Raw genomic sequence first — 14087 nt, forward strand, 5'->3', positions numbered from 1 at the left:
AATGGGGACCTGCCCTCCCAGTTATTTTAGGGGTCCGGAGTGGGGGGGGGGTCCTGCCTGCCAGCTCCCTCCTCGTGTCTCTGTTGTTCCCCTTGCAGACCTCCGCATAGGCAGGCAGAGGGTGGAGACAAATATGGGACTGCAGGGCCTCCGACGCCACCTGCTGTCGGGCTCCCTACTTCCCCCCAACAGAGCGCAAGGGGCCCCGGCCAGAGCCGCCGCAGAGAAGGCCCCGCGGAAGCGATTCCGGGTTCCTCACCGTAGATGACGTCTTGCCTCTTGGCGACCTCCCTCTCCTGCTGCTTGGCATAGGCTGGCTCCACCGCAAGGCTCCACGACGGTGCCTCGAACTCCCGGGCGTCCGTCTCTAGCTCGTTCCGCAAGGAGGCGTACTGAGCATCTGGGGCGGGGGGGAGAAAGGCTGCTGCAGACAAAGTGCTCGACGGATGGTTTCTCCCCACTGTCCGATGCACAGCTCTGGCCACAAGAAGGTCTTTTTGCGGCCGGAAAGTGAAACCCTGCCAGGTCCTAGAGGCGCGTGCTAATTCTGCTGCCCACTTGTCTCTAGCTGTGGCGCCTGCATTACAGGGGGTTAGACTAGATCAGGGGTAGGCAACCTAAGGCCCGTGGGACGGATGCGGCCCAATCGCCTTCTCAATCCGACCCACGGATGGTCCGGGAATCAGCGTGGTTTTTACATAAGTAGAATGTGTCCTTTATTTAAAATGCATCTCTGGGTTATTTGTGGGGTTATTTTTTTCCTCCAAAATATAGTCCGGCTCACCAAATGGTCTGAGGGACGGTAGACCGGCTCACGGCTGAAAAAGGTTGCTGACCCCTGGACTAGATGACATTTGGGGGCCTCTTTCCGACCACACAATTCTGATTCTCCACGCACAAACTCTCTCTCTCTCTCTTGCACACAAACATCCCCTGTCCCAGCGCACTGTGTCACCACAACCCCCACTCCTACGGCACAGGATTCGCCCCCCCCTTACCTTCCACAAAGACCGATTCCGCCGTGGAGGGGGCCACGGAGACGACGTCCTCGGAGGCCGCTTTCGGCTTCAGGAAACCCGAATCCCCCTCATCCATCTCTCCCCCCGTGACCCTGAACAGGAAAAAAAGTAGAACTGGTTTCAGGCGCTGCCACCCCGTTGGACCGTCTGGCCGGGTGTCACACAGTGGGGGGGGGGAGGCTCACACTTTTGGGGACGGGACTGCGGAGGTCACGAAAGAGGAAGAAGCAGCATCGTAGGATTGTAGAGTTGGGGGGGTCATCCAGTCCAACCCCCTGCAACGCAGGGAATTTTTTGGCCTGGGGGGCTGAAATCCACAATCCTGAGATGAAGAGTCACATGCTCTACTAACTAAAAGAACTAGGGCAGGCAGGGGGCTGCTTCAGTTTAAGAGCGGGGGGCAAAAGTAGCATCGAGGAGTGTTCGAAAAACACCGAGTCTGTGCTGCAAAAAGCATACAAAGGACAACTCTGAAAGGTGATAAAACCACAAGTCTCCCTCCGTCACTGGAGGCCTGAAGCGGGTCCAGAGCTCAAAGACTTAAGACCAGTTTGCTGGATCAGGCCAACGGTCCATCTGCTCCAGCCTCCTGTCCTCACGGTGGCCAGCCAGATGCCTCAGTGGGAAACGGGCAACCAGGATTCGAACCCAAGAGCCCTCCTGTGGTTTCCAGCAAGCAGAATTCAGAAGCCTCGCTGCCTCCGACCGTGGAGGCAGAGACAGAGCCGTCCTGGGCTAGGTGCCCTCAAAAGCCGTCTCCTCTTTCAAAGCCATCTGAGTTGGTGCCCCCCCTCCCGGCCCTTGTGGAAGGGAGTTCCGCGGCTTTCTTTTATCTGTTGCAGGGGAGGGGGGGGGGAACGTTCCCTCTGTCCAACTCGCCTTTTCTCTAAACTAGAAAAAATAAGCTCTCTGTAAGCCGGTCCCAGCCCAGCAGGAAGATTGATAAAAACAGGACAGAGGAAGCCATCAGTTCAAAACCTGCGTGCCGAGATTTGCTTGCATGCAGAGAACGGCTTTTGCAGGGACCTGTGTGCCAATGTGTTTTGAATAGCTGGCGTTTCAGTTATATAATAAACCTCCTTTCTCTGCCTCGCTGCCCCCAGCGGCAATACTTCTGCCCACCCTCCTTGTCCATCCCCGACAGCACGCTTGGGCTGGTTCCTGCCCTCGCCCTCCTCTCCCTTGCACAGCTAGCCCCGCTCTTGCACATTTCAGCCCCCCCGTAAGTCTCACCCCCCACACTTGACAGCCTGCCGGCGTCAGGAGACCTTTCCAAGCCCAGCCCCAAAGGGAGAGCTGTTCCTTCGCTAGGAAAGCTGAGCAGAGGGAGACCAAGACGTCCCCACCGCCTCCCCGAGAAACAGACGCACACCAGCTCAAGGGGAAGCAGCCCTGAATCGGACAGGGGGCGCTTGGTCCCCCTTACTCTGGAACAGAGAAAAGGACACACAGCCTGAGATTCAGACAAGGACTAGGACCTCCAAGCGCTTTCTATACGACTTGGAGTCCCTCTATTGAGCGTGCATTTTCAAGGCAACTCTCATCCTGAGCAGGGCAACTCTTGAACTAGACTCGACAACCAGATAGCGCTGATATCCTTCGGCCGGGCTCTGCGGTTTTAACCCCCATGCAACTGGACTCAGCCTACATGCCCGCCAGATAGTTTTGCTTCCCATCGGATTTTCACCTGTTGTTCTAAATCAGGCACGTCCAACAGGTAGATCGTGATCTACCGGTAGATCACTGGACGTCTGTGGTAGATCACCGGTAGATCAGTGGCTCCCCCACAGAAGCTAAAAAACTTTGGCTTCCCTAAAAAAAAAGCTCAACATCTTTGCCCTGCACCCCTAAAATGACCTGAACCACCCAAAACAGGGCTTTCCTTCCTAAAAAAAGAGCTCAATGTCGCTTTCCTCTTCCCTAAAGGTTCAACAACTTTTACGTGAACCCCCCAAAACAAGGCTTTCCTTCCTAAAAAAACCTCAACAACTTTGACCTGAACCCCCAAAAAGGGGGTAGATCACTGCCAGTTTTTAACTCTGTGAGTAGATTGTAGTCTCTTGGAAGTTGGCCACCCCTGTTCTAAATGTTCTCCATTTTACCTACGTTGTAGAATCGTAGAGTTGGAAGGGACACCCCCCCCCCCGAGGGTCATCCAGCCCAACTCCTGGCAATGCAAGAATCTTTTTGCCCTTACGTGGGGCTCGAAGCCACAGCCCTGAGATTAAGAGTCGTGTGCTGAGCTAAGAAATAAAACCAAGGAAGGAAGGATTTCATACTGACAACAGCCTCGTGCTATAAAATACCAGACTGCAATCTCCTGATGCTGCCCCCCACTTCCAAATGAACCAGAAATATTTCAATCTGAAATCATGCTGAATGCACCTGCCACAAGTCCGGGGTGGGGGAAGAGTCTCCCCTCTTTCGGGGGTCCTTTATGACCCATGTTTTTTTCTGCAAAAGGGAGGCAGGAGGAGAGAAAGACAGGAGAGCTGTGCAAAGGCGGGGACGCTCTTTCCAGATGCAGAAAGGAGCCCCCGGGGCAGGCTTGCCTACTCACCCTGTCTTAGCGGCAGCCCTGATGGAAGCTGTGTCGGCCAGCGGCGTGGGCGAGCTCCCCCTCTGCGCGATCGTCATCCCGAGGGCGCCGCCATCCGGGCCCAGGAGGGATCCGTGTGGGTGCTCCCGGAGGGCGGAGGCTACGGAGGCAAAGGCAGAGTTGGTGCTCAGGAAGCGGGCGGCGAAGGGCGGCCCGGCCGCCCGCAGGAGCCCCCGCCCGTCCGAGTGCGGACGGAGGACAGAGAGGATCCGGGAGGTCAGCAGCTCGTTCTCCAGGAAGACGCTCTCGTTCCAGCGGTTGGAGAAGGAGCCGCAGAAGAGCAGCTCCGAGGGCGCCGCGGCGCCGCTGCCACTCTTGGATGTGGCGTTGCCCATGCCTGCGAGGCGGCAGTGTGGCCCGGGGGGGGGGGCACGGCACGCTTTTATGCCGCCCAGCCGGCCCTTCTAGAAATGTCCAGAGAGGCAAGCACTGCCGCTCAGCAGCAGGGGGCGTATTGGCGGAATCAGCAGGCAAGTCTGGAGGGGAGGAAATTGGGCCCCCACTGTGCGCTCTGGAAATTGCTAAGTCCCTCGTTTAGCGGCCGGAGCCCGCAATTATTTACACCTCTGCTCCCAAAGGGAGAACATGCTCCCATGTGTCAAAGCAGAGAATTATCTTACAACCGCGAGGGAGGGAGTGGGGGGGGGGGAATGGTGAGTGGCTCACGGCCGCCGCACTGAACTGAGACTCTGAGGAGCTGGAAGACGAGCCGAGTCGGCAAACGGACAAGGTGCGTTCGCCCTCCGTGGCGTTTGATGCACAAAAGTGAAAACGGCTCCGGTGTAAAATAAATGGAATTAGGGGGAGACCATGTTTCGTCGGCTAGAAACATTGGCAATTGGGGAGGGGGAGGAATCAAATTAAGAATTGCAGGCTGCTGTGGCCAAGAAAAGGAGAAGAGAAGACACAAAAACACCCACTCACCCAGGTGGGGAAGGGCCAGAGGGAGGCAGCGTCAGAAACTCGCAAAATATAAGCTGGCTGCCGAATGGCTCCTTAAATCAAGGAGGCAGTTGCCAAAATGGAACGTCCAGGTGCCATTTTTGAGCAGGACGGCTCTAAAGTCTTATTTTCCAAAGGATGGACTTACTGGGACGGATTCTCAGTTAAACCCCTGGCTAGTTCAGAGGACTGCCTTCAGCCGAGTTAAGAGCTCTGAGAAGTGAAAGAAGGGAAGTCTTTCGATCCAGGAACAGTCCACCAATATATTGGTCTATTCCAGGCTTCCTCAACCTCGACCCTTCAGAAGTTTTGAGACTACAATTCCCATCATCCCTGACCACTGGTCCTGCTAGCTAGGGATCATGGGAGCTGTAGGCCAAAAACATCTGGAGGGCTGCAGTTTGAGGAAGCCTGGTCTATTCTGACCTTTTTTTTAATGGTGACACGGAGCACTCGTAACGCAGGGATATCCTTCCCAACGGCGAGCGGGGGAAAGCGAAGACAAGCGGCAACGATCCACTATAACGTCGTTTGCTGCTGCCGTTCGGGCTACCCAGAAAAAGCATTTTGGTCCCCGAAATTCATTCCTGTTGCGCAGTTGAAATACCACGGATAGAATTCAACAGGATGGGGCCTGAGCGTGTGGAAACAGGAATGATCCAGATGACGGAGACGTCACCAGGTCGCAAGCGGTTGAAAGCCAGGTGCAAAACGTGCCCAGCGAATTTCGAACAGGGGAGGTAGAGCCGGCTCCGAAACCTTGGGGAGCTGCTGCCAAGCCCGTGCAGGCAATGCCAAGCTCAACAGACCAAGGGCCTAACTTGGAATCACAAGGACTTTGGGGGGTGGGTTTGCTTCAGCTGAGCAGAAAAGCGCTGCCCTTGCCTGCAGACGGCCAGGGAGAGGCCGGGAATGTCCCTGGCTGAAGCCCAGATATTGGGCTTCTGGGAATATTGGGCTGGAAGAAGACAGCAAGCCTGGCCGGGCTCTCCCCACTGGGGTCTGTTTACTCCTGACAAGCCTGCTTTGCTGGAAAGGAGCTCTAGGAAAAGCGCGGGGAAATGAAACTCTCTCCCCGGATCCAACCTCGCTTCAGTCGCCCAGCGCGGAAGAACAGGCCCTTCTCGTCCGCACAGCAGCCCTGAAACAGATCTCTGAGGTGCTCCGGGGAAAGCGGCAGTCAGAAAGGAGGAAAGCAGTTTTAAGTAGCAAAAGTGAAAGCTCTTAAAAAGGAAGGGCTTCCTTGCGTAGTCCAAGACCTGAACTGCGGAACTCACTGCTGCACTGCTGGCTGTCAAAGAGAGAAATCCAGGGAGGAGGAGGAGGAGGAGGAGAGGGCTGTCGAAAGCCGCTGGCTGCAGCGGTTCGGTTCGAGGCGGCCATGCTTCTGAATCCCGGTTGCTGGGAAACACAGGAGGGCAGAGGGTTCTCGCACTCGGATCAGGCTTGCAGGGTTCCCATTGAGTCGTCTGGTTGGCCACTGCGAGGAGGCTGAGCTGGCTCGATGCTGTGGCAGCCAGACAGCTTGCGTTCTTGTGGAGCCTCTTGCTCCAGAGGCAGTCTATCTAGATTCGTAGGTTCTCGGGGGGGGGGGGTATTTGTTGCCGTGAGACGAGGAAGCTGGCCTAGAGGGGCCTGATAATGCTGGCTCTTCTCATGCCCAGGGCAGCTGTCTATCAGCTCCATCTGGTACGCAGGCTGAGAACCTGCCTGCCTGCAGATTGTCTTGCCAGAGTGGTGCATGCTCTAGTTCAGTGTTTCTCAACCAGTGTGCCTCCAGATGTTTTGGGACTACAACTCCCATCATCCCTAGCTAGCAAGACCAGTGGTCAGGAATGATGGGAGTTGTAGTCCCAAAACATCTGGAGGCACACTGGTTGAGAAACACTGCTCTAGTTATCTCCCGCTTGGACTACTGCCATGCGCTCTACCTTTGAAGGTGACCCGGAAACTACAACTAACCCAGAATGCGCCAGCTAGAGTGGTGACTGGGAGCGGCCGCCGAGACCACATAACACCAGTCTTCAAAGATCTACATTGGCTCCCAGTACGTTTCTGAGCACAATTCAAAGTGTTGGTGCTGACCTTTAAAGCCCTAAACGGCCTCGATCCTGTATACCTGAAGGAGCGTCTCCACCCCCATCGTTCTGCCCAGACACTGAGGTCCAGCACCGAGGGCCTTCTGGCGGTTCCCTCATTGAGAGAAGCCAAGTTGCAGGGAACCAGGCAGAGGGCCTTCTCGGTAGTGGCCCCCGCCCTGTGGAACACCCTCCCATCAGATGTCAAAAAGGAAAACAGCTACCAGATTTTTAGAAGACATCTGAAGGCAGCCCTGTTTAGGGAGGCTTTTAATGTTTAAGAAATTAGTGTATTTTAATTTTTCTGTTGGAAGCCGCCCAGAGTGGCTGGGGAAACCCAGCCAGATGGGCGGGGGATAAATAATAAATTATTATTATTATTATTATTATTATTATTATTATTATTATTATTATTATTATTATGCCCATCACAGAAACGATTCCTGTCGCACAGGCCCACGGCCACGCAGAGGGGGCTGGTGAAACGAAGTCGTCCCCCTGGGTGCTTCCACCCCCCATCACAAGCTAAAAGCCGTGGGGTGCAGAACTCCACAGCCAAGGCCTCCACCCTGGACCCGTCCAACGGATGGCCCCTCCATCTCATTTTCTGCCCTCCGCTGGCTTGGGGAACCGCGAGGTGAGTGGGAGAACTGCCGGCCCCCAAAACGGTTTCTCGTTTGGCCGGCTCTCCCCCCTCCAAGTCCCCCTCCCTCCCCCCCCCAAGCCAGGCTCCCCGAAAAGCAAGCCATTTTCTGAGTTCAATTAGCACAGCCTGCAGGCCGCCGAGGAGCGCCATTGATCCCCCAGCCGCTTCTCCCAACAGACCAGACTGCGCACCGCAGAGATGTTTCAACCGCTCTCCCCACCCCCCACCCCAGCCTGCTTCCAATCCCTTACCCAGCTTCTTCTTTTTTAGCCCCACTCAGTGCCAGGAGCCAAGAAAAACCGGCACAATTTAACACACATGCACAAATAGTCAACCTGGTGATAGATATAGATAGATAGATATCTATTTTTCCCCATTTCACAGCTGCCAAGCAAGCAATCGATGGGAAAACAGCTTATCGATTTTCTCAGGGCTCTGTGATATTTTTTGTTCCCTTTTTTTTTTTTTGAGGTTTCACAATGAGGTGAGATGAAGGGAATAAAAAAAGAAGCATTAAAAAGGCTGCTCAGGAACGTTCTAGAGCTTTCCCGAGCGAGGAAAAGGAGGAGCCACTTTCTGGGCTGTCGAGCGCCCCCCACTTTTGTAGCGTTCGATCAGGCCAATGGCCTATCTAGTAGCATTCCAGTGGCCAAGAAGTTGCCCATTATGGGAAACCCACAAACAGGACGTGAGCACAAGAGCCCTCTCCCCCCCCCCCAAACTACTGCGGTTTCCAGAAACTGGATTCAGAAGCATTCCTTGATGGATGCAGAAGGGCACAGCCATCGTGCCTACTGGTAGCCCAATTCTCCTCCACCAACTTGTCCATTCTCTTTTTTAAAAGTTGGTGGCCATCACTGCCTCCTGTGGCAGAGAGTTCCATAGTCTAACCATGTGCTAAACTTTGCTGCACCCAAAACTTTGCTGCACCCACTTGCTGTGTGCCAGACGTGATTTTACTTCAACCAGATTGCCTCTTCCTTGCCTCTCCTCTGAACTGAAGAGGCCCAAACACTTCCGCCTTTCCTCGTAGGGGGGGGGGGGGAGAGCCAGGGCCCTGTCTGCAAGCAAAGCCACGGTCGCGGAAATAGATTATTTCGGGGTACGAACCTGGGCTGTAGCTCCGGAGCGAACTGGGTGGAGAGCTCGGAGGGCGGAGGAACAAATCTCTTTGCTGCAAGATAGAAAAGGGGGGGAGGGAGGAAGAAAGAAGAGACACAGCACAATGAGAACAGAAGGCTGGACTTGAAGGGCTTCACCGCGGCAAGATATCGCGAATCATGACGTGTGTGCGCTATGCCAAAATCACAATACAGTCGCACCTTGGATCCCGAATGCTTGCGAGTTGAACGTTTTGGCTCCCGAACGCCACAAACCTGGAAGTGAGTGTTCCAGTTTGGGAACGCTCTTTGGAAGACGAACGTCTGACGCGGCTTCTGATTGGCTGCGGCCCATCGGAAGCCACGCCTCGGTTCCTGAATGTTTTGGAAGTCGAATGGACTTCCGGAACGGGTTCCGTTCCACTTCCGAGGTACCACTGTATGGGGGAAAGCATTAAGCCAGCCAAGGCTTCTCTCGATTCCTGCAGCTCCTGTTCACTCAGCCGGCTCAGCTCTCTCAGTGAATCGCAGCAGCAACAACAACAACAACAACAGGTATTTTAAAATTTTGTTTCAACTACAGCAGACCAACATGGCTACCTACCTGTAATGATAATAATAATAATAATAATAATAATAATAATAATAATAATTTATTTATACCCCACCCATCTGGCTGGGTTTCCCCAGCTACTCTGGGCAGCTCCCATCAGAATATTAATAACAACAATGATAAAAAAGCGATAAAGGATAAAGGTGCGAGGGAAACCGCAAAGCCAGCCGATGCCTCTACATAGCCCCGCCCTCATTTCAGATGTCATGATCTATTATCGCTATATCGCAATGTTTAGCTGGCGATGAAGGGAGGCCAAGAGTTCCTTCTGTGTCCCCCCACCTTCCCCCTGCCCGAGATTTAAAAGGAGGGGCTTACCTTGGGCCTGGCCCCACTGCATTCAGACAAGAGGGTCTTGCAGTTTTTGTGGACGTTCACTGCACAATCTGAGGAGGGGGAAAAGAAAAAGAAGAATGGGGCTTCCTTCTCACCGGGCCGATCCCAGAAGCCACATCCCGACGCCAAGTGCCACAGAGATGACTTTGAGCACATGCAGAGCTCAGCGCGGCCAGCAGAAAGCCCTTCTAAGCGCAGGGCACGGCTCAACTGTGGAACTCCCTGTCACAGGAGGCAACAGCCGCTAACAAACTGCCCCTGGAGAAAAAGGCTTTTCTTCTTCCGGTTCTCCAAGCTCTTAAAGCAGCTCAAGGTCCTCTGAACTAGCCAGATCTTTAAATGAGAATCAATCACGGCAAGTCCCCTCCTTTGAAAAACAAGACTTTAGAGCCGCCTTGCCCCAAAACGGCAACTACCCTGTTTCTCATATTTTAAGACATACCCATAAAATAAGCCATAGCAGGATTCTTAAGCATTCAATGAATATAAGCCATACCCCGAAAATAAGACATAGTGATAGGCGCAGCAGCAATGCTGGCCGCGGCAGGAGGAGGAGGAAAAAAATAAGACATCCCTTGAAAATAAGCCATAGTGTGGTTTTTTTGAGGAAAAAATAAATATAAGACATGTCTTATAATATGAGAAACACGGTAGACGTTCCATTTTGGGAACTGCTACCATGGTTTATGGAGCCATTTGGGGCCTGGCTTATATATCTGAGTTTCTGATTGCTGGGATAGCTCAGTGGAGCAAGAGACTCTTCAACTCGGGGTTGTGGGTTCGAGCACATGGTGAGCAAAATATTTCTGCGTTGCTGTGGGTTGAGCTAGATGACCCTCAGGATCCCTTCCCACTCCAGAAAGCTATGATTCTATGATACCGTGCTAATAATAATAATAATAATACTTATTGTTCATAAAAAGGGAGAGGGGTGGTGCTGTGGTCTAAACCACTGAGCCTCTTGGGCTTGCTGATCAGGAAGTCAGTGTTTTGAATCCGCACAATGGGGTGAGCTCCCATTGCTCTGTCCCAGCTCCTGCTAACCTAGCAGTTCGAAAGCATGCCACCGCAAGTAGATAAATAGGTACCACCACAGCGGGAAGGTAAACGCTGTTTCTGTGAGCTCTGGCTTTCGTCACGGCATCCTGCTGTGCCAGAAGCGGTTTAGTCCTGCTGGCCACATAACCCAGAAAAGCTGTCTGTGGGCAAATGCTGGCTCCCTTGGCCTGAAAGCGAGATGAGCACTGCAACCCCATAGTCACCTTCGACTGGACTTAACCGCCCAGGGGTCCTTGACCTTGACCTTTTTTTATTATTTATACCCCGCTGGGTTTCCCCGGTCACTCTGGGCAGTCCCAACAGAATATTCAAAACACGATTAAACATCAAACGTTGAAAACTTTAAAAGCAAGCCACGGATCCATCATCTAGGCCTGTGCTCAGTCTGGCTCTCAGGCCAAGATGGCAAATCCTTAGGTCTGCAGGTGGCACAGGATGACCCTGGGAACCTCCAGAGACAGTATGGCTGCTCCGATAAGGTTCCTGGGATAAGGAGGCTCTTTGCTTAAAACACACCCACCCACCCCAGAAAGGGAGGGGGGAATATGGCGGCACACAGAGATGTGTTCACAGCGAATGCCCCCCCCCCGCCTCTTCTCTCTCTCTCTGCCACACTCCTTGGTAGCAAATTCCACTGCCGAACAGCTCTTACTGTCAGGAAGTTCTTTCTAATGTTTAGGTGGAATCTTCTTTCATGGATTCAAACTACAAGAAAGAAGATTCCACCTAAACATTAGGAAGAACTTCCTGACAGTAAGAGCTGTTCGACAGTGGAATTTGCTACCAAGGAGTGTGGTGGAGTCTCCTTCTTTGGAGGTCTTTAAGCAGAGGCTTGACAGGCATATGTCAAGAATGCTTTGATGGTGTTTCCTGCTTGGCAGGGGGTTGGACTGGATGGCCCTTGTGGTCTCTTCCAACTCTACGATTCTACAATTCTATGATTCTATGCTCAGAGCCAACAACCGCCAGTTTCGTTGCTACCTTCGTCCTGCCGCTGGCGGAAGCACAGAAGGCGTCAGGATTCGTCTCCAAGACAAGCTGAACCGGCTTATGCAATTCACGCAAGATTGAGGCCGATGGGAAGGGGGTGGGGAGCCCACAGCAGGGTGTTCCCAGTCTGACCCTTCTGCAGACTGGGTGGGGCAACCGTCCCACAGGCGAACGAGGGCAACAAACGTTCGGAGCTGCTTAGAAAGCAGTGGGGGGGGGTGAGGGGCCGCTGTCTGCTCAAAGGCCCCTAAAAAACAACCCCAAGTGCCAGAGGTGTGGAGTCAGGGGGTAACTGGCTTTGCAAACCCATGGGCACCGGAGAATTAAGCCTCCTTGGGAGATGAAAACAGAACTTCCATGTATGCCTGGGCACTCGGGGCCCAAGAAAGAGAAATGGGAGCCTTCTGTTCATCACCGAAGCCTGTTCACCTGGAGAAGATCTCCGCTCGCCACAGGGGAACAACTGTTTATGAGCCTGGCGGCAGCGCCCATAGCCCTAACAGCCATGTAGTCCAACCCCCCTGCAATGCAGGAAACCTTGGCCCAACGGGGGGCTCGAACCCGCAACCCAGAGAATTAAAGAGTCTCGTGCTCTACCGACTGAGTGGGCCAGATGTTTTTCACCTTTTAATTTTCATCCGTTATAACTGCTCTGTTTTAAATGCATGCTAAAAGGGGGTGGGGTGTGCTCTAGAAAGAGGGAGGGAGAGGCAGGTGAGAGCCACCGAGCGAATGGATCTTTCAGGCCGTTAGATCTCTAAACGGCCCCACCGCCCCAAACCCCCACTCCACAAAAAGGCATCTCCTTCTACCTGCACATTCCTCGACAGAGAGAGGAAAGGCTTCTTCCTTCCTTCCGAGGCCAAAAGTCTCAAGGTGAAAGAGGTTTCAGCCACCAAACCAGCTGGATCAAACGGGGTTTTTTTAAAAGCAGCAAAGAAAGGGTGAAGGAAACCAGGAACTCCCGTGCCTAGGATGACCTCACCCCAAAAGGTATGCCAAGCATCTCGGAAGTGGGAAAGGGCAAAAATAAACAGAAACCGAGCAGGCAGGCCGGGCTCAAGAGTTCCCCTCCTGCCTGCCTTGTTTAAAATCACAAACTCCTGCAGGGGCTTTCGGGGGCGAAGTCTGGGGAGGATCCATGGAGTGCAGCTAGCGGCTTGGGATGGGGAGGGGGCCGGCCCCAGCGCACGTGTCCAAATGGACAGGTGGGGCGAAGGAAGCGCTGCCCAGCCGAGGCTTGCATGTGCAGAACTGCAGAGCTGGAAAGGGTCCTCTGGGTCATCTAGCCCAACCCCCTGCAAGAAGTCACAGCTGAGGAATCCTTGGCAGGGGGATCCCCAATATCTGTTTGAAAACCTCCGACGGAGGAGAAGTTCGCCTTCTGGGGGAGTCCAGCCCCCTGTCGAAACCCCTCTACTACAGTGGAACCTCGGTTTTCGAACGTAATCCGTTCCGGAAGACTGTTTGACTTCCAAAACATTCGAAAACTGAAAGTGGAAGCCTCAATACAACAGGGAAACTGAAAACGGAAGCCGAGCAGCACGTTCGGCTTCCGAAAGCTGTTTGGAAACCAAATCATTTACTTCCGGGTTTCACAGTGTTTGGTTGCAATCTCGTTTCTTGTCATCAGAAGCCACTGGTTCGAATTCTCCCCTCTGGGCAGGAAAAATAGAAATATATATATATATAAATGTGACAGCCCTTCCGATATCTGAAGGTGACTGCTGTTATCTGTCCTCTTCTCCAGGCTAAGCATGCTCTCAGCTCCTGCTGCTCATAAGGTTTGGTTTCTACTAGGGCAATATCTGGTACTCAAGATCGGTGATGCATTGTCAGCTAAGCATCGCGATATACCGATCTATTTCCCCTGGACTTTAAACTGGTTTTGGACGATATATTGATATTTGGCCCTGCCTAGTTCCCCTTGATCTGGACGCTAGACTTCCATGGATGGCTGCTGCATCACACGGCTGAGCTTGGAGTTCAGAAGCACCTGGAGGCTGCTGATTAAGGCACCTCTGGCCAGGTGTTGCTTGCAAAAGCAGGAAAAAAGTGCAGCCAGAGATACACAGCAGGAAGGTCTTTCCTCGAGCATGGGGCTGGTAACGCCAAGGTTTTGGGTTTGAGTCCCTTCCAACTTGACAATTCCATCCTCCTCTTCCAGTTTTTCACATTTTGCCACATGCCACAGTGTCCGTACGGCCCCTGGGGCCAGGGACCTAATCTTCATGCTGCTTAATAAAGCACCGTGCATTTTAATGGAGCCATGAAAATGAGAAGATATGAAGAATTTGAATTTTAACAGAGAAGGGTGACCAAGATGATCAAGGGTCTGGAAGCCAAGCCTTCTGGGAACTGTTGAAGGAGCTGGGGATGTTTAGCCTGGAACAGAGGTGGCTGTTCACTGGAAGGACAGATCCTAAAGCTGAGGCTCCAATACTTTGGCCTCCTCATGAGAAGAGAAGAATCCTTGGAAAAGACCCTGATGTTGGGAAAGATTGAGGGCACTAGGAGAAGGGGACGACAGAGGACGAGATGGTTGGACAGTGTTCTCGAAGCTACGAACATGAGTTTGACCAAACTGCGGGAGGCAGTGGAAGACAGGAGTGCCTGGCGTCCATGGGGTCACGAAGAGTCGGACACGACTAAACGACTAAACAACAACAACAACAAAGAGGAGGCTGAGAGGAAAAGCTTCTCTT

General features: G+C 53.1%; 1 protein-coding gene across 6 annotated transcripts in view; it reads right to left on the minus strand.

Annotated features, from left to right (window-relative positions):
- Positions 1-14087, minus strand: part of ARHGEF18 (Rho/Rac guanine nucleotide exchange factor 18) — a 54410-nt gene that overhangs the window by 17355 nt on the left and 22968 nt on the right. For 4 of the 6 annotated variants that reach the window (XM_035116970.3, XM_088671267.1, XM_088671268.1 and 1 more), the window contains 5 exons: positions 9316-9383; positions 8395-8458; positions 3580-3718; positions 999-1111; positions 260-400 (listed from right to left, as the gene is read on the minus strand). In XM_035116970.3, the coding sequence (XP_034972861.3) occupies positions 260-400; positions 999-1111; positions 3580-3718; positions 8395-8458; positions 9316-9383 (525 nt within the window). Of the gene's footprint in view, positions 1-259; positions 401-998; positions 1112-3579; positions 3719-8394; positions 8459-9315; positions 9384-12194; positions 12325-14087 lie in introns of those variants that run through there. The other 2 variants (XM_088671271.1, XM_088671269.1) reach the window with 2 other exon arrangements.

The sequence above is a fragment of the Zootoca vivipara genome, chromosome 6 (genome assembly GCF_965207765.1).
Source record: "Zootoca vivipara chromosome 6, rZooViv2.hap1.1, whole genome shotgun sequence".
Taxonomy (NCBI): Eukaryota; Metazoa; Chordata; class Lepidosauria; order Squamata; family Lacertidae; genus Zootoca; species Zootoca vivipara.